Source organism: Bos javanicus, chromosome 1 (genome assembly GCF_032452875.1).
Source record: "Bos javanicus breed banteng chromosome 1, ARS-OSU_banteng_1.0, whole genome shotgun sequence".
NCBI lineage: Eukaryota > Metazoa > Chordata > Mammalia > Artiodactyla > Bovidae > Bos > Bos javanicus.
Window position 1 is genome coordinate 135,337,750 of NC_083868.1, and position 23,174 is coordinate 135,360,923.

At 51.1% G+C, this 23,174-nt stretch overlaps 1 protein-coding gene across 1 annotated transcript in view; it reads left to right on the forward strand.

Annotated features, from left to right (window-relative positions):
• The first annotated feature begins 8,014 nt into the window (after positions 1–8,014).
• Positions 8,015–23,174, forward strand: part of RAB6B (RAB6B, member RAS oncogene family) — a 59,334-nt gene continuing 44,174 nt past the window's right edge. The window contains exon 1 of the mRNA XM_061421198.1: positions 8,015–8,458. Coding sequence (XP_061277182.1) covers positions 8,389–8,458 — 70 coding nt within the window. The 5' untranslated portion in view covers positions 8,015–8,388. The remainder of the gene's footprint in view (positions 8,459–23,174) is intronic.

Consider the following 23,174-nt stretch of genomic DNA (forward strand, 5'->3'; position numbering starts at 1 on the left):
CAAAATCACTGCAGATGGTGACTGCAGCCATGAAATTAAAAGACACTTACTCCTTGGAAGGAAAGTTATGACTAACCTAGATAGCATATTCAAAAGCAGAGACATTACTTTGCCAACAAAGGTCCGTCTAGTCAAGGCTAGGGTTTTTCCTGTGGTCATGTATGGATGTGAGAGTTGGACTGTGAAGAAAGCTGAGCGCTGAAGAATTGATGCTTTTGAACTGTGGTGTTGGAGCAGACTCTTGAGAGTCCCTTGGACTGCAAGGAGATCCAACCAGTCCATTCTAATGGAGATCAGTCCTGGGTGTTCTTTGGAAGGAATGATGCTGAAGCTGAAACTCCAGTACTTTGGGCACCTCATGCGAAGAGTTGACTCATTGGAAAAGACTCTGATGCTGGGAGGGACTGAGGGCAGGCGGAGAAGGGGACGACAGAGGATGAGATGGCTGGATGGCATCACTGACTCGATGGACCTGAGTCTGAGTGAACTCCGGGACTTGGTGATGGACAGGGAGGCCTGGCATGCTGCGATTCATGGGGTCGAAAGGAGTTGGACATGACTGAGTGACTGAACTGAACTGAACTGATAGAGCTATATGAGCTGAGGATTACCATTGGAAAGCCTAAGTCTTTGACTGTGTGGATCACAACAAACTGTGGAAAATTCTTAAAGAGATGGGAATACCAGACCACCTGGTCTGCCTCTTGAGAAATTTGTATGCAGGTCAGGAAGCAACAGTTAGAACTGGACATGGAACAACAGACTGGTTCCAAATAGGAAAAGGAGTACGTCAAGGCTGTATACGGTCACCCTGATCCCTTAACTTATATGCAGAGTACATAATGAGTAATGCTGGGCTGGAAGAAGCACAAGCTGGAATCAAGATTGCCGGAAGAAATATCAATAATCTCAGATATGCAGATAATACCACCCTTATGGCAGAAAGTGAAGAGGAACTCAAAAGCCTCTTGATGAAAGTGAAAGAGGAGAGTGAAAAAGTTGGCTTAAAGCTCAACATTCAGAAAACGAAGATCATGGCATCTGGTTCCATCACTTCATGGGAAAGATATGGGGAAACAGTGGAAACAGTGTCAGATTTTATTTTGGGGGGCCCCAAAATCACTGCAGATGGTGACTGCAGCCATGAAATTAAAAGATGCTTACTCCTTGGAAGGAAAGTTATGACCAACCTAGATAGTATATTCAAAAGCAGAGACATTACTTTGCCAACAAAGGTCCGTCTAGTCAAGGCCATGGTTTTTCCAGTAGTCATGTATGGATGTGAGAGTTGGACTGTGAAGAAAGCTGAGCGCTGAAGAATTGATGCTTTTGAACTGTGGTGTTGGAGAAGACTCTTGAGAGTCCCTTGGACTGCAAGGAGATCTAACCAGTCCATTTTGAAGGAGATCAGTCCTGGGTGTTCTTTGGAAGGAATGATGCTAAAGCTGAAACTCCAGTACTTTGGGCACCTCATGCGAAGAGTTGACTCATTGGAAAAGACTCTGATGCTGGGAGGGACTGAGGGCAGGAGGAGAAGGGGATGACAGAGGATGAGATGGCTGGATGGCATCACTGTCTCTATGGACGTGAGTTTGAGTGAACTCCAGGAATTGGTGATGGACAGGGAGGCCTGGTGTGCTGCAGTCCATGGGATGGCCAAGAGTTGGACATGACTGAGCGACTGAACTGACTGAACTGACTGTTGGAAAATAGTTTGGCATAAGGTTAAATTCATTCCTGGTTTTATACCTTAGTTTATCTACTCAGTACACAGCTTGGAAAAACTCACAGGTGTATCAATAGACACATGAGGAATGTTCACAGCAGCATTATCTGTAGTAGCAGAAGGAAAATTGGGTGCACTTTTCACTGTTAATTTCCTGGTTTTACTAGTGTACTATGGCTATGTAAGATGTTATCGTGAATCTGAAAGTATTTCACATTTTAAACTGGACACATTTTACTGAAAATGATTTTAAAATTAGACCATAGAGTGGAATACAAAATCACAGTGAAAATGAAAGGACTTCTGTGATACCTATCACAGACGAATTGTAGGAACATAATGTAATAAAAATGCAAGTCATAGGAGAAAACATGTCATTTGATTCCTTAGAAAAAGTTCAAAAGATGCAAATGAAAGAAAATATTCCTGAAGGGCACATCAAAATGTGATAAAACTAAAAGAAAAGCCAGCTGGGGTTCTGTATTTCTGCGTAGGGGAAGGAGGAAGAGACCGGAATGCAGTGGAGGGAAACAACAGAGGCCTCAAAACATTGTGATGCTTGATTGCTTCAGCTGGGTGGAGGCACACCTAAGGACTGCCTCTTGAGAAATCTGCATGCAGGTCAAGAAGCAACAGTTAGAACTGGACATGGAACAACAGACTGGTTCCAAATTGGGAAAGGAGTACATCAAGGCTGTATGTTTTGCCAGGCTGGATGAAGCACAAGCTGGAATCAAGATGGCCAGGAGAAATATCAGTAACCTCAGATATGCAGATGACACCACCCTTATGGCAGAAAGTGAAGAAGAACTAAAGAGCCTCTTGATCAAAGTGAAAAAGGAGAGTGAAAAAGTTGGCTTAAAGCTCAACATTCAGAAAGCTAAGATCATGGCATCCAGTCCCATCACTTCATAGCAAATAGATGGGGAAACAAGGGAAACAGTGAGAGACTTTATTTTTGGGGACTCCAAAATCACTGCAGATGGTGACTGCAGCCATGAAGTTAAAAGACGCTTGCTCCTTGGAAGAAAAGCTATGACCAACCTAGATAGCATATTAAAAAGCAGAGACATTACTTTGCCAACAAACGTCCACCTAATCAAAGCTATGGTTTTTCCAGTAGTCATGTATGGATGTGAGAGTTGGACTGTGAAGAAAGCTGAGCACCAAAGATTGATGCTTTTGAACTGTGGTGTTGGAGAAGACTCTTGAGAGTCCCTTGGACTGCAAGGAGATCCAACCAGTCCATCCTAAAGGAGATCAGTCCCAAATATTCATTGGAAGGACTGATGCTGAAGCTGAAACCCCAATCTTTTGGCCACCTGATGTGAAGAACTGACCCATTGGGAAAGACCCTGATGCTGTTAAAGATTGAAGGTGGGAGGAGAAGGGCACAACAGAGGATAAGATGGTTGGATGGCATCACCGACTGGATGGACATGAGTTTGATTAAGCTCTGGAAGTTGGTGATGGACAGGAAAGCCTGTCATGCTGCAGTCCATGGGGTTGCAGAGTCGGACATGACTGAGAGACTGAACTGAACTGAACTGAGTGACAGGTTTTCTTCTTTCTTTTTTTACATTTTATATATTTATGGTTGTGCTGGGTCTTTGTTGCTGCTGCGTGTGGGCTTTCTCTAGTTGTGGAGTTAGGGGCTACTCTCTAGTTGCGTTACACAGGCTCCTCACTGTGGTACCTTCCCTTGTTGGCAGAGCACAGGCTCTGTACACAGAGTTCTTCTGTAGTTGCGGCACATGAGCTTAGCTGTTCTGCGCCATGTGGAATCTTCCCTGACCAGGGATTGAACCCATGCCCCCTGCATTGGCAGGCACATTCTTACCCCATGTACCACCAGGAAAGTCCGACAGGTTTTCTTTACAACTTAGATATACATTGTCAGCCTCAACAGGAAGCTTAACATAATTTTAAAAACTGGAACACAAGGATGCCATGTGGAAGAAACTTGTTTCAGTGAGATTGCCAAATTGAGTGTAACAGCAGCCACACTTCATTTTTTTCTTTCTTTCTTTCTTTCTTTTTTTTTTTGCCACCTGGAAAAAGCCTGTCTGCTCCAGGGCAGGCTAAGGACAAGACTCCAAATAAGGAGTCCCACAGCACAACGACCACGTTCTGTGAGCAATGCCACTGTCTCTTCCCGCTACCTGAGCCAGCCCACGTCACTGTGTCTGAAGTAGCTGGAGTCAGGGTTCTGTCACTTAAACTGGAAGAATTCTGACAGAGCCCCACGGTGCATCCTGGCCCACGGTCAGCCTGCTGGGGCTGGTAAGCAACTGAGCTGACGCAGAGGCTTAGAGTGCCCAGAGGGGCCTGCATTCCCTGCTCCTTCCTCTACTGACACTCTGACTTGTGTATGGACTGGATGGTCAGGGAAGGATGGACTTGTCCAGGCTTAAGTGAAAGGGGGTATTTTTTCTGCCACACTTTGTCTTGCCATAGATGATTTCCTCAGGAAACAATGAGAAAGTATGGGAAGGTATGGTAAGAGAGATGTTAGGAGAAGGTGTGGGTGGAAGGAAGAGTGCCCTGTTGGCTGCCCCTCCCACGGACTGTGGCTTGGGAGGCTCATCTCCTTCTAGAGCTTCCTTCAACTCCATCTGGATGCAGTCTCCTGAGAGACCAAAACCCCAGAAGTGGGGTGGGAGTTTGAAAATGACCCTGAGCCTGACGCCAGGCACCATAGAGGAGATACCTCAGGGCCTGTATCCCAGACTGTATGCCCTATAGTCTACGGGGCTCCAAACCAAAGGCCATTCTGAGGAGTAGAACAGTTGTTCTTTGTTTCCCCCAGTGGGAAAAGAATGTATGTTTTATTTTTTTAATTTATTTTTATTTAAAATTTTTATTGAATGAAAGATTCTTTAAGTTCTATAGTGCCTTACAACTTTTAGAAGTTTCAAACAGAAGATTTCATATAATGCCATAACAACCCTTTTTTCTAGTACCCCTATATTGTCCCTTTCCCTTCCCTTCCCTTTCCACTGGTAATCACAGTTTGTTCTCTATATCTGTGAATCTGCTTTTTTGTTTTATTCATTAGTTTGTTCTAGTTCTTAGATGCTACATATCAGTAACATGGTTCAGTATTTATCCTTGTTTGCCTGATGTATTTCACTTAGCACAATGACCTCCAAGTTTATCCAAGTTGTTGCAAATGGCAAAATTTCATTCTTTTTATGGCTGAGTATTATTCCATTTTATATATACACAACATCTTCTTTATCCATTCATCTGTTAATGGACACTTAGGTTGCTTACGTACCTTGGCAATTGTAATAAATGCTGCTTTGAACATTGGGGTGCATGTATCTTTTCGAATTAGCTTTTCTTTTTTTCTTGGATATATACCCAGGAGTTGAACTGCTGTGTCATATAGCAGTTCTACTTTTAGTTTTTTGATGAACCTCCATACTGTTTTCCACAGTAGCTGCACGACTTTACATGCACAGCAAAAATGTACAAGGGCTCCCTTTTCTCCACATCTTTGTCAAGATTTGTTATTTGTGGGGTTTTTTTTTTTGATGATGATAGCCATTCTGACAGGTGTTAAGTAATATATCATTATGGTTTTGATTTGCATTTTCCTGATGCTTAGTGGTTGAGCATCTTTTCATAAGCCTGTTGGCCATCTGCATTTCCTCTTTGGAAAAATGTTTATTCAGTTCTTCTGCTCATTTTAAAATCAGGTTGTTTGGGTTTTTTTTTTAATATATTGAATTGTATGAGCTGTTTAAATATGTTGAATATTAACCTGTTATCAGTCATATCATTTGCAAATGTCTCCTCCTATTCAGTAGGTTGCTCTTTCATTTTGTCAATGGTTTCCTTTGCTGTGTGAAAGCTTTTACATTTAACTATGTCCTGTTTGTTTGTGTTTGCTTTCGCTTTAGGAAATGGATTGAAAAAATATTGCTATGATTCATGTCCAAGAGTGTTCTGCCTATGTTTTTCTCAAGGAGTTTTATAGTATCCAGTCTTACATTTAGGTCTTTAATCCACTTTGAGTCTCTTTTTGTATATGGTATTAGAAAATGTTCTAACTTCATTCTTTTACACATAGCTGGTTAGTATTCCCAGTGCCACTTACTGAAGAGAACAAGACCATGTGCACTCTTAGCACTTTTACTCAGCAAAGTTTTGGAAGACCTAACCACAACAATCAGGGGAAAAAAAGAAATAAAAGGAGTCCAAATTGGAAAGAAAGAAAGAAGTAAAACTGTTACTGTTTGCAAATGACATGGTACCATTCATAGACAATCCTAAAGATGCCACCAGGAGACTACTAGAGCACATCCATAAATTTGGTTAAGTTGCAGGATACAAAATTAATATATGGGAAACTATTACATTTCTATACATTAACCATGAACTATCAGAAAGAGAAATTAGGGAAACAATCCCATTTACCATCACATCAGAAGTAATAAAATACCTATAAATAAGCTTACCTAAGAAGTTTAAAGACCTGTACTCATAAAACTAAAAGATACTGATTAAAGAAATTGGAGATGACATATAGATGGAAAGATATACCATGTTCTCAGATTAGAAGAATTAATATTGTTCAAATGACCATACTATCCAAGGCAATCTACAGATTCAATGCAATCCTTATCAAAATACCAAAGGCTTTTTTTTTTTTTTTACGGAACTAGAACAAATAATTTCAAAATTTGTATGAAAACACAAAAGACCCTGAATAGTCAAAACAATCTTGAGAAAGAACTGGAGGAATCATGCTCCCTGAGTTCAGACTATATTACAAAGCTACAGTAATCAAAACAGCATGCCACTGGCACAAAATCAGACACATAGACCAATGGAATAGAATATAGAACCCCAAAATAAACCCACACACTTACAGTCAATTACTCTATGACAAAGTAGGGGGAAATATACAATGGAGAAAACATGATCTCTTCAATAAGTGAAACAGTTGTACTGACTTGGGGTCTAGATATTCATCCAAACATTCAACAATCATTTCCTAAGCTCAAAGTTAAGTCTTTGGGATTCAGCAGTGGAGACTCAACTGCTGATTTCATGGAATTCATCCTACAGTTTTTAATAAGCAATAAGAGAAAGATTCTAAGTAAATAAACCAGGGAGCCAGACAGGAAGACATTCCAAGCCAGCTATGTAAGTCAAAAAGAGAGCAACAAATGTCCCCTAGAAAACTCCAGAGTTAGAAAACTCCAGAGATGAAGGTTGCTTCTCACCTTTCTCTCTGAATGAAACACACAGATACACACAATTTGTTCCCTAACATCTGGGGTATAATCCCAAATGAACATTCATTGAACAGCCCTAAAAGAACAGACCACGTGGCAGCAGCACAGCAGAAGCAGTTTGGTGAAACCTCAATTACCCAGAATGCTAGGACCCGATTGGGAGAGCTTCTAACGCCTGGCACCTGCTCCTTGTTCTCACCCACTCACAAATTATCTGTGTGCCTTAACAGATCAGGTGAATGCAGAGGCAAATGGGAGGGCTCCCTCCTGTCCTCTGGGAGCTCATTGTCCAGATACACCTAATTGCCAAGGCAAGGAGTGGTGTTGTCAGCCCATAGATCCCAGGGTCCAGGGATCCAGGATTCCATCCTGGAGATGGAAGAGCTGACATTCAGGGCCTCGTTCCTCTTCTCTCCCACAGGGCATTGGGTTTAAGATAAAGTGATGCTTAGGGGCGGTTGAAGTAGAGTGCTCCTTTTATCGGTGCTTCTCTCCAGTTGGGCATGTCTGCGGGTGGGTGGCGTGGGGGCGGGCGGGGGGGGGGGGACACCTATGACTCTACAGAGGCGCCCAAGAGGAGGGATCTGGGGAGAAGAGGGGAGGGAGGGCCAGACACACGCTGGAGATGACAGTAGAGCCGGTGTGCGCCTACACGGTCCACCACACCCTGGCTCACCGACCCCCCGCCCCGACTTCTTTCCTTTTCACCCTCTCGGATGGCTGCGCTGAGTGTGTATCAGTGTCGCAGGGGGAGGAAGAAGGGGTAACATCTAGGTTTAAAGACCAGAAACAAATACCCCTTGACAATTTCACGTCATTTTCTGCATTCAAAAGAGAGGGGGAGTGGGGAAGACAGACGCAGTGGGGCAATGAGAGAGGGTCCGATTCGGTAGCCTCTTCAAGGCACGGCTGTGCGACCCTCTCCCGCCCGAGTGCGGGCTCCGGGTGGGTGGACTGACGCCCCTCAGCCCCGCAGCGCCGCGGGCCCCGCATGACATCAGAGGCTAGGGAGCGCGCAGAGCGCAGGCGCGGGCGGAGAACCTAGGCGGGAGGGGGCCGACTGGTGCGGCTCGGGAGAGCGCTCCTCCGCCCCGCGCGCCTGAGCCCCGCTCCGCCGGATCCTCGCAGTCCGCGCCGCGCCTCGGGCGTCCAGAGCGCGCCGCATCAAGCGCCGCCTGCGGCCGCCCAGCCCCATCCTTCCTCCTCCTCCTCCTTATCTTTCTCCTCCTCCTCCGCCACCGGACACGCAGCCGCAGGCCGGGGCCGGGACGCAGCTGGGGAGTCAGGGACGCGCGCAGCCAGCCCTTCCCCCTCCGGCTCCCGCACCGCCGGCCGCCTCCCCTCGCCCTCCTCCTCTCCCCTCCCTGCTCCTTCGCTTCTCCTCCTCCTCTCCCAGCCCCAGCTGCCAGCACCATGTCCGCAGGGGGAGATTTTGGGAACCCACTGAGAAAATTCAAGTTGGTCTTCCTGGGGGAGCAGAGCGGTAAGTACCCCGCTTATTCCCCGGGTTTGGAGTCGAGCCCACCCCCGCCGCCAAATCATCCACCCCACTGGGACCCCGACCTCGGCTCGAAAAGGCCCCTCGGTGCCGGGGTAGAGGAGAGGTTTGGGGATGGGGCGGTCGTGGCCGGCTCGGAGGGGCCAGCAGGGGAGGCTCCAAGGGTAAGGGCCGACGAGGCGCTGGGGCCAGAGGTGGGGGTGAGGGTGGGATCTGGGGTGGGGGCTCGGGGTGCGGTGCAGGTGCGGCGCGGCGGGGAGACCGGAGGGCGGCGGCTCGCTCGGCGGCGCCGGCCGCGGGCGTGAAGGCTCCGGGCTCGCTGGCTCGCTCGCACTGCGGCACCGGCTGCGGGCGACCGCGCAGGTGGCGGGGCGCCGATGAGGGTCGCAGGGAGGGCGAGTGCACCTCTTTAGAGAACGAGACGGCACTGGCGTCTGGCCGCTCCCCAAACCGCGGCACCGGAGGGGCTCCCTGGGGCCCCTGACGGAAACCGTAATTGCGGACACGTCCAGGCCCTGGGGCAGACGGCCGCGGGGGAGAAGACCGACATCTGTCTCTTCTGAGAAGAGCCAGGTGCAGATTGTGGGGGCACAGGGCGCCTACCTCCCCTGACTTATGTCCGACTGGGCACAGAACGTTCTAGACCCGCTGCCCTTCGCTGCTGTGTTTTAGCCGCTTTGAGGCTCAGGGGTCTGAGCGATGACAACAGGGGTTCCCAGCGCAGGGCAGATTTGGGGGATGGTACCGTGGCGCCTTGCACCAAGAGCCGCGAAGCCCGGCGCTGGGCAGAGAAAGGACCAGGCGACACGCCCTGCCTGGCTTCCCAGCACCCCTCCCAAGAGCGTTCTCGGCGGATTCTTCCAACCCCCACCTCCCAGCTCACCGCCCTTCTTGGGGGAGGGGAGGCCACCGTGGCAGCGGGCCAGGGGCCAGGGAGACGGGGAGACAAACGGCTTTCCTGCTGTCTGGTAGCTCCCCTGGGGAAAGCATCTCTGAAAGCCAGGTTAGTGCTGAGAAGGGAAGACCAGACTGAAGAGCTTGGAGCCTCTGACACTTGTAGGAAGGAGCGGTTTTCAGAGCATCCCTGCAGAGGCCTCTCACCTGAGGCTGCGGGGAGACAGGCTGGACCTTGACCTGCTCTGGGAGAAGGCTGTCTCTGGAGGCAAGACCACCAGCTGTAGCTCTACAAACCAGTCCAGTTCACCTGGTTTAGTGCCTGTCTGTACAAGGGGCCGCAACACACACAACCTTGGGAGGACCTGGTGAGCTCCAGGAGCTGCTGTGATGTGTGTGTACATATTGGTTGTGGAGGTCACATGACAGTCGCCTGCCTGCCGCTGCTCATTACCTGGGATGGAGGGATGGCTCAGAGAAGGGTGTCAGAAGGTGGCCAAGCTCTGACATGGGTTTTAGGGCCAAGCTGGGCATTTCTGAACAAGACAACTCAGCCAGCCAGCCCTGTGTCCTGGACTCTTGAGTTTCTGATCTTAGTAGATTCCAGTTTCACAAAACTAACTTTTTCTTGTGCCTAAAAGGATTTGGGAGTAGAGGGGTTGGTTTTCACATTACACTGCTAATCTTACCAGTGCTAGAGCCCTGGGAGTTGAATTCTTAGCTGTGTTCCCTTGAGGAGATTTCAAAGCCTCTCTGAGCCTTAGTTTCTGTCTCTGTAAGATGGTTGCCTGACGGTTGTTCTCTTACCCCTTCATGTTTCCTCAGTGTCTCTCAAAGGGCTGGACCCAGAGAGGCTGTCAATAAACACGTTTTTATTCCAAGTCTGAACATGCTTCAGTGAAGGGCCAGGGGTTTGATAAAGAGAATGCATCTGGTGTGTTTGAGTGAAAACTCTGGGCTCCCTCAGAACCTCTGATGGGCTGAGGCCCCTGATGAGCTCTGCAAACCCTTTTTGCACCTAAAATCACAGAAACAAGAGCTGAGGGCCTCAGAGAGCAAGCCCCCACCTCTTCAGCATGTTTATAAGGGAAGTTCAAACCCCAGGATGGGGTGTGGACCCAGAGGTCTATTGTGAGTTGTTAACACTTCTGGGACTGGAACTCATGTCTCCTGTTCCCAGTCACTAACGTGCCACTGGGAAATGAGGTGACCTTGAATTGGGAAAGACAAGAATTGGGAATCTTTACTTCTTAGGAGGTGGTGGTTACCAAACTCTACACTGGCCAGGATTGTGGCTGGGTTGGGTTACCTGGTGGGAATGCCAGGCTAGTCGTTTGGGATCATGGTTTCTGGGCCCTTTGAACGTGGTCATTAGGGGAAAAGGCAATGCCGTTAGCCACACTGGTTCTTTCTGGCAGGGATCTCTAAGGCCCTGAAGACTCCTCCCACTTTGTTATATCATTAGTGGGTTATTTACCTTCAATTTTACAGAGCTTTGGGGTCCCGGAGTTATGCAGGGGACATGTGCATCCCTGAGCCTGGCGAAACAGACTTCCATCTCGCCTGCACGCACTTTTGTACATGTTGGTCCTTCGTGCCCTCATCCTCCACAGCCTGTGTAGTGGGGGGAGCCGCTGAAGTCTGGCCATCACCTCCACCTTGGGTCTCCCTCCCTGTGTGACGTTGGAGGTCCCTCCCCTTCTGTACATGGGGAACTCAGGTCTGCTGAGCACAGCAGAGACTTCTAGAACAGCAGTGGGCTGGCCTGTATAAGCTGAGCCTCCTGGAAGCGGGCCAGGGGAAGGAAGTGGAGGGCTATGGCCTTCTCTTGTTTCCTGTACCTGGCATAATGGTGGCATCTCTCTAGGCCAGTGGGCAAGGACAGCTGGGTCCCAGAGAGGAGTACCCACCCTGGAGCCTAGTGATGAGGAGGGTGCCCTGAACCAGATAATACCAGGGGCATAGGGCCTTCAGAGATATACTGGGGACCAGGTTTGGTTGGGACACCTTGAGGAGCCACTCTAGAGAGAATACCTCTAGTCTATAAGAGAGCACCCCCTCCAGGCGCAGAATGATTGCTTGCCCTGGATTGTGGAATACAGGGCTGGCCACTGTCAGCTTGGCAGGGGAAGGGATTGTGCAGAGAGTATTGTAGACCCAGGATGAAGGGTTTCCTTGCAGTGGGGAGGCTGAACAATCCTCTTGGGGCTCAGATGGCTCTCTGAGCCTGCTGGCCTTGCTCTCATGCCACTGGCAGTGGTTGGGGAGAGGGGGTGATGCACACTAGTCCTGATTTGGGCACTTGGTGGCATCCAGAGAAGGGAGGCATGAGCAGATATCTGAGGAAGGCGCTCACCTCAGGGACACAGCCCTGCTTCTGAGTTCTGCTGGAGTTCTAAGGGGTCTCCGGCTTCACTCAGAGCGTCTGCAAGTGTGTGTGGCCTGGAGGAGGAAGTGTGCTGTGTCTGCTGCACGCTGGCCTCTGCTAATCTCCCTTCCCCGAGACTCCTCCAGCCAGAGCAGGAAGACGGGTGGACCCAAGTTTGGTCTACTTCCCCAGGCTGAGGCCAGCAGGCCAGCTGCCCCCTCTGACTGGGTGCCCCCCATTCCCCCTGGCAGTGGTGCTGCTGGAGGTGCCATCCACACACTGGACGCAGTGTGAGTGGTGTCCCTGGACTCGTGCCGCACAGTGACCCTGCGGACCCTGCAGGCAGCGTTGTTGTTTAGTCATTTGCTCAGCCATCCCTCTCTCCCTCCCCCACCCACATCTCCCTTCCTCCTCCCAGCATCCATTTATTCATTCCGTCAGATCTTTGAGTGGATCCCTGCCTCATGGAGCTTATAGTCCACTGGGGAGTGCAGATGTCTGCGGGTATAATTCCAGTAAAGGTCTGCGAGAGCCGTGACGAGGGAGGAACAGCTGCTGTGGAAGCGCATAGCGGGGTGTCCTGCCCACCTTCAGGGGTCAGGTGACCACGGTGCTTTCTAAAGGCTTCAGAGGAGAAGAGGAGGAGATGCTTCTACAGGCAGCATGCTGGGCTGAGCGCAGGGAGTAGGTCTCACAAGGGGCGCATCCTCTCTGGGAAGCTTTGTTCATTCCTCTCCCCACTTTGTAGAATAAGTGTGTGGGGTGGGGAGCAGGATGCTGAAGGTGACCCTCAGGCTTACTACTGCTGAGAAGGAAGGAGCTGTCCATCCACGTTCATCCCAGTCCTCACTGCTGGCTCCTTCCCTGCGCATGGCCGGGCCCACCCTGGACCCCTGCCTTCCCACCATGCACACTGCCACAGCCACCCCGGAAGCCTGCCACTGGCCTGGTGACTGTGCCTAACCCCAGAGGTTTGCTCCTCCCAGACCTGCTGGCCCTGCTGTGCCCAGTCTAGCTGGGCACTTGCCATGGCAGAGCTTTGCTTTTTCTGAACATTTTAAAAAACAATCATATGCTGCCCCGGACCTCTGTTGTGTTGATTATTTAGGATTTTTTAAATGTTTACTAACTTTTTTGAGGTACAAAAACCCTACCTGAATTTTAAGCCCCTTAAGAGCAAATTTCAGCACCTAAGATCTAGTCACCTTTCCCACCTGTCCAACTGCAGGAGGTTTGTACTTATTAAATATCTCATTTGAAAATGATGAGAGATCTTTGCTGTGTGGGATTTGCCGATGGCCCATCAGTACATTGAAAGTGAAAGGAGTCAAGGCGGCTTTGAAATAAGGTTCTTCCTCCTGACACCTGCCACTTTGTCAAGCCAGAGGATTTTTATCCACAGCACTTGAGTCTTCATAGAGGATTGGCTCATTTCATCCTTGGTTGTGCTCAACTCACCCTTCATCTTATAGAACCTGAATTTCTTAGGGCACCCCCGTCCCTACTACCATTTCTGAAGAACTGTGAGAGAGCAGCAAGGCCCCCAGAGATGGGGCAGAAGGGACACCTCTGGCTTTCTGTGAGATCCAGTTTGAGTCACCAGGAGACTCAGTTTCTTGGTCCTGCTTTTTCTCTTCCCAAGTTTTCTCCCTGCCTTAGTGGCTGGGTAAGAGAGGGAACCTTGGATGTTGGATACAGATCCAGAACCTTTGCTTTATTTGATTAAACAACTGGGTATATGAGGTCAGACACACACAGACAGACACCAAGACAAGAGTTAACCTGTACTCAGCATAAGAAACAGAGCTTCCCGTGTAGCTCAGTGGGTAAAGAATCTGCCAGCCATGCTGGAGACCTGGGTTCTTTTCCTGGGTCAGGAAGATTCCCTAGAGAAGGAAATGGCAACCCACTCCAATATTCTTGTCTAGAGAATCCCATGGACAGAGGAGCCTGGCAGGCTACAGTCCATAGTGTTACAAGAGTCAGATACAACTTAGTGTGTGCTTTCTTCTTCTTTCTGGCATAAGATAAAAGTGATATCCTCAGTGCTGATGATAAATCTCAAGAACCAGCCAGAAGAGAAACAAGAAACTGTGAGATCTGGTTTTGGTGGTGCAGGTATAACAATAATTACATGGTCTGATTATCATTATCATTTGTAGCCTCCAAATTGTAATGAATACCATTAAAATATAACAACCTCATTGTCCTTTTGTTACTTATTACATCCCTAAAATTAGCCCATGAATAGTTATCCTTATAGGTGTTATCTTGGCATTGCAAGTCCACCCAGGGCAGACCTGAGGGTGGTACCATCCGTGTCCCATCCAGGCTGCATAGTGTCCCTGTCTTCCCCACCGTGTCTTCCACTGTTGCGGAATGAATGAGCCATTGAATGTGCTGTCTGGTCTCAGTGTAAATAATTTAGAGAAACAAGATGGACAGCCGCGTTGCAGAAGGTGATGAAAGGTTAGGTCGAACTGCAGAATTCATAAACGTCGGGAGTGGACTGCTGTATTGGGTGTTTCTTCTGTACTGCTGTCTGTGTGTCTGTCATCATTTTCTATTTCTCACTACAGAGAAGATGGCGGAGGTTGCCAGGGAGAAGTACCCCATGCACCCTGAGATGGCCAGCTTTTGTTAGATCCTGAAAGACAGGCTGCCAGGAAATCAGGCCGTAGGCAGGGCTAGGCACTTAAGCCCTGAGGGGACTGTTGAGGATGAGAAAGCCAGTTTCTGCTTCCTGGAACAGGGCAGGGAAGAATGAAGGTTCCTAATGCCTGAGGACTCCTAAGAGAGCTTCTAATACCAAACTTGATATTTCCAATTCCCTTTATTATTTCGGTAACTTTGGCCCTGAACTAAGTGAGATCATTTTGAAAAGTAAATTTTCACTACCATGATACATTATTATTTTAGTAAAATGATTTATTTTTAATAGAAAGGCATATTTATTTTGGTCTCTTGGTAACAAGGCTGGTGGGAGCCCAGGTGGCTCAACCACACGTCCTGGACCAGGTAGCAGTCGTTCCTAGGGGGTGACATAATCAAAGGACAGGCCCGGGTGCAGGAGAAAGCAGATTATTCCTCACTCCTGAGGGCAGGATGGAGCCTTTAAAGTAAAGGCTGCCTCCATAAAATGCTCGAAAAGCATGGCAGCCGGGAGCCCCAGCAGGAGCTGGGTGCAGTGGGCAGGTGAAGAAGGGGACTTCCTTTGGTGGGTTCTGTGCTGCAGACCTCAGCTTTCCTCCAGGGCCTGGGCAGCTGGGGTAGGGCTTCTTGCCTTCACGGGTTTCCCTGGAGCAAGAGGTTTCCAATATTGGGGGTCACAGACTGACTCAGTTTCCCCTGTGGCTGGAGAGGAGGTGAGGTCAGGTCACAGAGACTGATATGGCCGGGAGCTGGGACTTTCTCCCAAGGGTGGTGGGGAACTGGCAGAGGATCCTCAGCTGGGGGGTGGCCTGGTCAGCTTACTGGGGAAGGATCCATTATTCTAGAGGCGTGGAGAGGAAGGGAAGGTGGTGTCCAGACCCAGCCAGCCCTTCCTGACAAAATGGAGTTGACCCTCCTGGGTTCCTGTGCCCTCCCCCAGTTAACCCAAGTGGCATTTGGGAAAACCCAGTGTGCTCAAGGCTCCACACAGGGAGCCATAGACATGGGATTCATCCTGTTTGGCAGAGGCTCTGAGAGAGCTGGTCACGCCCAGCGACTCCCTGCTTATGTGACAGGTTGGAAATCCAAACCTGGGTCGCCACGAGAAACCGTGAGCTGTTGGGCCTTGTGCCTCAAAGGCAGGCCCAGGCTTGAGGGGGGCGGGGAGACAGAAGAACACTGAGGTTGTGTGGAAACGGGGTCCACAGTAAGTGCCTCCCGGGCAATCACGTGCCAGGCTCTTTGCTGAGGCAGAGCTGGCAAACAGCATGGCTGGTGTGGGGTGCGGGGGTGGGGGTGGCCTTTAACTCCCCGGACTGGTAGCAATGCTGAGGCCCTGAGCGGGAGGAGGGCTCTCGGAAGGAAGCAGGGTCTCCTCGAGGGAGTCCGATGGAGCTGGGATTGCATAGCAGACCCTCTGTTCTCATACAGTGTGAGCTGCTTATCTGGGATGGTTTAAAGGGAGCTGATAGGGATGGTGTCACTAAAGTCCTCTAAGTCAGCCTTACTGCCATGGAGGAAGAATATTCCCCAAGTTCTAGCTGAGAACTAATTACACAGGAGGGAAGAACCAGTCACTCTGAGAAGCTGGTTCCCTCCAGCTCTGGGGGTAACCCTTCCTTTGGCTTCCTCCTCCCTCATAGGCCTGGAGATATCAGGGCCCTGGAGACCCTGATTCTGTCCGGTGCCTGCCATCAGCTGGCCATGTGGTTGGATTAGCCCTAGCCCATCTCTGGCGTTCGCGATATCCCCCTGGAGGCTAGCGGATCTGGTGATCATGGGCCAGTGGAGCTCTAACTGGTTTTTTATTCAGCACCAGTTTAGAGTAGGATGCCAAGCCAGTAACACTCCCAGCCTGGACACAGCACAGGATAGAGGGGCTGCAAGGATGAAGGCACGGGATCAGGGCCTCTGCCAGCTGTCTCCTGTGCAGCTGCCCTGGGCTCCAGGGCAGGGTCCACTCCAGTCCGCCACCTCTTCTCTTGGCTGGCATTCTAGGCCCACCCACCTGGGTCCAGCCCTCCCTGCTGTGCCCTCAGGCTGCTGTGGTTCATCCCTGCTGATGATGTGTTTGGCTCAGGTTGCCAGGCAACAGGGATGGAGCTGTCTTGCCCTTCCTGCCGGGAGGCATTTATTCCATACAGAGGACCCATGATGAGGACAGTCTCAGGTACGCCTACTCCAGGACACTTCCTTCTGCAGGCAGGTGGGCAAGTGGTAAGCAGGGATGGCTGGGAAAGGCCCAGAGCCAAAGGGGGGTATGCAGTGTCCACCACAGACCAGTCAGGCTTCTTGACCCAGTCCTGGCTCCCACTCCAGCCCCATCACCAGCGCTGTCCTTTCAAGCCCTGGGCTTCCACCCCGGCCTGGCCCTTACTGTCTGGGTGTTGGGATGGAACAGGACCCCCATGCTCATTTCCCTCCCCAAGACAGTAGAGTCTTCATGACTTTCATGATGTACTGATTGCATCAATACATGACAATGCTGAGTGCTCCAGAGGAGGTCATTTTGTTAATGAATAGTAATGGTGATCTCCCCTTGCAGATGTGTGAGGGGGAGAGAAGTAAGGGTTCAAGGCTTGGAGAGTCACTCATAGACTCTCTTTGTGTAGTGAGCTGCAGGGCACGCATCCCTGATCTGTAAGGTAGAGCTGCCCATCCCATTTTATAGAGGGGGGAAGTGAGGCTCTGAGAGGCGGAGGCACTTACGCAGTGTGCAGGGCCTACAAGCTACTACCGCCAAGCTTGGAAGGACCCCAAGGGCCCTGAAAACCCCAAGGTAGTGTTTTCCCTGCTTCCCAGCCTGGCAGGGAGCCAGGCAAACTCACCCTGAACCCCCTGGCCCCACAGTTGCTCACAGGCTAAGTACCTCAACTTCACTGCTACTGTCCTTCGCTAAGGACATGGCCCGGGGACTGCAGGCCAGAGGTTCTGCCCTGTGAGTAGAATAGTGCTTGACCCAAGGTAAGTGGGTCGTAAGCCTCAGCCAGTGTTGATGGGAATATTAAGTACACAAGCAAACCTGTGGGTGTGGTCTGCTGGGGAGTCAGGGAAGGCTTCCTGGAAGAGGTGGTATACAGTGAGCAAGAATTCACTGGCAGGTGAGGGGAGGCATCATGAACCTCCTGGCTCATCATGAGAGGGCCCAGCTCTGCCAAGGCCAAGGCCTGTGATGGGCATGGGTCTTCCAGGGAATTGGGTGTGCTTCACGTGGCTGGGCTCTGGTGTGGTCGGGGGAATGTGGTGGGAGGAGTTCTACCTGGGGAAGCAGGGTCAGGCCACATGCCAGGGTCTGAGTCTTCCCCACAGGTAGCCAGAACACACTGGGGGGCTTCAACCAAGGAAGGGTGTGTCTATAGGTTGAAAGACAAAGATAAGATCTGGTTGCAAGCAGGTGTCCTGAACCAGGCCACTGGGAACATTCAGAGGATGAAATTTGGAGAAGGGCTTGTGACAGGTGTCAACTTGAGCTTTCTTCCAGGCCTCACGTTCAGCTCTGCTAGGGATGTATATTTTCTTCATTGTTTCTCTGTTGAGTGAGGACTCGGAAACAATGAAGGGATGGGGAGGAGGGGGTTTTGTCCTCTGCAAGAGCACGCTGTCCTCAGATGTACCCAAACTGGCTGCCTTAAGCTCCTCAGTCCTTCGGCCCCTACTTCCCCTGGGTGCCCCTGGACTGCTGGCTGCCCTTCCAGGCTCTTCCCATCCTGCTCAGGGCAGGATTCACCACCTGGTGAGAAGCTGCTGCTGGGTGTGTGCGTGCCCCGGCCCTCCTGTAGCCTCCTGTTACTGCCTCCCTTGCTGGACTTTCCATCCAGCAGACACCTGACTCCCTCTTTTGCTTTCTTCCGTGGATTCCCCTTGTTCTTCTCTGTGGCTTCCAGCTCCCCAGCAAGCCCAGGGATCTCTGAGGACTGGAGGGAGGCCTATGTGGAGAAGAGCCTCCTTCCCCACCTGGGAAACAGAAACCCAGTCTTGAGTGGGCTGCACAAAAAGCAAAGCTGGGAGCCAGGGAGCCAGCATGGAAGAAAGTCCTGCCGTCCTGACCCCAGCCCCCACCCACAGGCCAGGTCATGGTCTCATAGTCTGTTCTCAAGGCCTGAAATGCCACCCTCCAAAGCCCTGTTAACCTCGGCTCCCTGCCCCTCTTGTCTTCTGGCCCTGGAGGTTATTGAGCCCCACCTGGGTATTCCTTTGTCAATGTAGCTGGTGTCAGGAGAATATCCTAATTGGGAATCATCAGTGATCACTGCCAGAGAAGGCAATGGCACCCCACTCCAGTACTCTTGCCTGAAAAATCCCATGGACGGAGGAGCCTGGTGGGCTTCAGTTCATTGGGTCGCTAAGAGTCGGACACAACTGAATGACTTCACTTTCACTTTTCACTTTCATGCATTGGAGAAGGAAATGACAACCCACTCCACTGTTCTTGCCTGGAGAATCCCATGGACGGGGGAGCCTGGTGGGCTGCCGTCTATGGAGTTGCACAGAGTCGGACATGACTGAAGCGACTTAGCAGCAGCAGCAGCAGCGGTCACTGCACGTTTCAGTGGGCAGGGCCACATTCACCATCTGTGAGGTCAGCATGAATAGGGAGACCTGTGCCCTCAACTGGTGCTCACCAGCGGTGTCACCTCTGCCCAGGTTGCTGGCCCAGAAAAAACCAACCTGGAAGTTGGCAGCAAGCAGCTCAGCCCAGCTTTGACCCGTGCAAAACCCTGCTCCATACCCCCTTTGCCCTCCTCTCTGGGGTAAAGGTGGGACCAGGAGACACATCTCTGGCTTGGGACTGCAGAACTGCAAGTGTGACCTCCGCACAGGGGACGGGTCCCTCTGGGGGAGGGGGCAACGGAGAGAGAGGCAGAGAAAATGTTCTGTGCTGACCACATTGGTGAGTGGGGAACAGACATCACACAGACGGAGAGAATCAAGTGAAGCATTCAGAACACGCGTTTCTTGTGTATTTCCCCATCCAGTGAGTAGGGGGAGACGGGAGGAAACTGGGAGCATCAGGGGTGCCAGAAAGAGAAGACCATGGAGGCACTGAGGGGAGGCCCCCCACCAGACACAGACACCAGAGTGCCACCATCACGGGGCTTCTGGCTGCCTCATGCTGCGGCCTTTGGGGAAGCTCGGCTGGTGTAGGCTCTAGGCAGTGGTGCTGTCCACCCCGATGTCCTGACCAAGGAGAATTAAAGGATCCTGTGGAGACACTGATTCCTGTTGGGCACAGGAATGATGGGACTAATTCTGTATTCAGGTGGAGGATGAGGTGAGAGGTCGGGACCTGCTGCTGTGAGGAGGCTGATGACCCCTCACCAGGCAGAGCAGGAGTGGAGAGAAGGGCTCTCACTTGTCCCGGGGGATGAGGGAGGCATTTGTCAGCTCACTGCACCAGTGCTGCGACTCCAGGCTTCCTTGAACATACTGGTGCCTCCACAAATCTCTTCCCCACTAGGCCACCGCGGTTCCCAGTCTGGGTGGCTGCAAGTGGGGTCAAGCCTTGGATCCAGGAGATTGTTTGGTTCTGTTCTTCTTTGTGTTAAGAGCATTTCTGAGAAGGGTTTCTTTTTGGGGAAATAAGCCACTCGCAGATCAGCCACTTATTTTGGGATATTAACAGATCCTACTTGCAGCACCAGCATCCGGAAATTCTCCCCTGATTTGATTCTAATCCATCACTCCCCCACATCCAACCGGAACACTGCAGGCTGCTGCCCACATCAGAGTGTGACATGCAGGTCTGGGAAGGTGTCCAGCTAGCCCACCCACCCTGTTGTCTCCCACCTGCGTCAGAAGAGGGCAGAACTCCAGAGGCTGGGCCAGAACAACTCGGCTCCTTCCTCTGTTGTGCAGCTAAGGGTCATCTAAACCAGAGGTCTAGCCCAGACAGCAGTGTCTGCTCGTCTGTCCACCTCAGCTGGAGGGCTGGCAGTGCTGTGGGAAACGTGTGGTGAGGTAGTCACAGCCTCTAACAGAGAGACCTGTGAGGTTCTGTTGCAGGTGCCCAGCCACTGACACCACTGCAGGAGAGGAGGCGGAGGCTAAGTCAAGAGGAGAGGGGGCATCTTTTAGGAATGTGAGATGGTTTGGCAGATAAGGATCTAAGGTGACCCTAAATGAGTCACCCTTGTGTAGTCCCTTGAATCAGATGGAACCCAGCACTTGCTTCTAGCCAATACAGTATGGCAGGGATGATAGCTGTCACTCCCATGATTGTAGCTCTGAAAGACTCCTCTGCTGGCCTTGAAGGAGTGAGCTTCTGTGTGGGGAGAGGGTAGTGAGGGGTCAAACAGCAAGGAACTGTGGGTGTTTCTTCTAGAGGAAAAGCAGACCCTGGCCAGAGCTCCCTAAAAAATGGAGACTCAGTCCTCCAGCCACGAGGAACTGAATTCTGTCAACCACCACAGATGGGAGTCTTGAAGAGGACCCGAGCTCCAGAAGCAAATGTAGCCCAGTCAATACTGTGATGGTAACCTTGTGAGACTCCAACCAGAGGGTCCGGGAAAGCCAGGCCCAGACTCCTGCCCCAGGAGAGAGTGATATAATAAATATATATTGTTTTGATCCACTTCATGGGTTTGTTACACAGCAACACATAACCAGTACAGACGGGGTAAAAATGCTTCCAGGGAGGACACACCACAGAGATGCTCTCCTTTTGCAGACAAGGAGCTGGAGCTTCCAGGAGGGGCTGTGACCTGCCCCTGGCTAAGCAGCTGGCTGGAGCCCCCCACAGCAGGCATTGGGGTAGCCCGAGATGTGGACCCTGGTTCTTGCTCTGCTACCGCTCTTCCTTCGTGCAACGTTGACCCTCCTGCTCCCTGGGTCTCTGATTTTTCCTCTGTTGTGTGAAGGGCTGGATCGGGTGATCTCTAGGTGCCTTCTTGCCATGATTTGGTGTTCTGAGGCCACTCTGATCTGTCATCCTTCTGGAAGCCAGGCTTCAGGGCCTCACTGCAGTTGAATCTCTGCTGCTCCTCCCTTGTGTTTCTCCCGGGGCTTCAAGAGGCAGCACCTTCCCGACCTGGGCACACTTCGGTAAGCCTGATGGGCTCAGACAAACCTCCGAGGTGGAGTTCTGGGCTGTGCACCAGGAGAGTTACTATCTGACTGTGACCCTTGTGCTATGCGATCCTGGGCAAGTGGCCCCTCTTCTCTGACCTCACATCTCCTCAGCTCGGTGAGAGGCTCAGTCAAGTATAATTCCAAGGTTCTCGATGGCTCCCACTCTTCTGTGGTGCTGCTTTGGAGCTTGTGGGATGGAGACAGGTGAGGCAGGCTACATTTTTTTCTGGTACCCAGGCATCCAAGTCCAGGAGGAGACCTGGATAGCCACCCAGTTCCTTGTTTCCCAAGCCTGGCCCTGTAAGCACCCCAGTGCCTGGCCTGCAGTCATTTCTGGTCCACGGGGCTAGAGACAGAATCTTCCTTGCCTGCTGAGTGTTACTGTGCTCATTGTCAGGCCTAGGGACACAGATACAGGATGCATCTTCCACCCCAGAAACATTGGTCCTTGTCTCTAAATTTCACCTGCAGGTCCATCCCTACTCCCTGGGTGAAGCCTGAGCAGGTGCCCTTGAGCCCATCCTGAAGGAAGGAGGGATCTTCTTTCTGTTGATTGAGTGGGGAGGTCTCCATGTCCACTCTTTCCTCACCAGCCCCCTGAATGTGCAGTGGCCTGCGATTTTGCCTGTTTCTTCTGTGGCAAAGCAGCAAGGTGCTCAGGGTGAGCAGACTGTGTGAGGGTGTGCAGGGACAGGGAGGGGTGTTGGGCCCACAAAGTGCTGGGAGCAGCCCCTGTGCAAGGGGAAGCCTTGGAGTCAGCACTCCTGATCAGCCAGCCCAGGGTTCCTCAGAAGGATGCCCTGTCTCCAGCAGCCTGTGACCTTGAGGCCACCTTCTACCTGCCCAAGGGAGCTTGGTCTCATGACCAGGCCTCCATGCATGGACACTGTGGGTCCATTGTCACAAGGCCTCTCTGACTGGACCTCAGCTGATAATCTGGGAAACAAAAGCCACGGCTGTCTGCACTCTATCTACCCACTCTGTCACTATCCTGCTCTCCTCTCCCTAGAATGGGGCTTTTAACAGCAATGCCACCAACAGTTTGCCTGAGGGAGAAAAATGTAAATGTGAGTATGTATATATATTACTTTGCAAACCTCCGTGCTGTGGCCAAGTGTTCTTCTCAGTTAAATAAACTAGCAAGTTGCATTAACATGAGCCTTGTCAACAGATCAGCTGGCGGTGGGAATTCAGTGTGTCCTTCTTCCTGCTCTCAAATGTGCATATCCTCACTGTGGGTGAATTCTCCATAGCACCCATGCAGCTCTCAGACATGTGACACGATGGCCAGTGCAGGGTTTGTGTGGAGTTGGGCTGAGCCTCAAGCTGATTGGAATGGAGCACATTCTGCCCACCCAGGGTCTGGCTGTCCAGGGAAGCCAGGCCAGGGGGTAACTGTGTGTGCTGTGGGCAGGGCTCCTATTCTAGCTGGGGATGGAGGGTAGCTAACAGTCAAAGCTCGCTGGTGCTGGTGCTTTGGGGACATGGAGGGGAGATTCAGCACCTTTTAAAGCTGACAAGAGTGTTTGAGATGGTTCTCTGAGGCAGAGGGTCCAGACAGTGGGTGGGCTGATCACTGTGTGGTCAGATCTCAAGTAGTTTTTAAGAAATCCTGATGATTTCTCAGTTTCGCAGCTAAGACATCAGGAGGACTAGAGAGTTTCTTCACACACCAGGGCTTCTGGTACCTGCTGGGTTGAGAGTGTGTGTGTGTGTGTG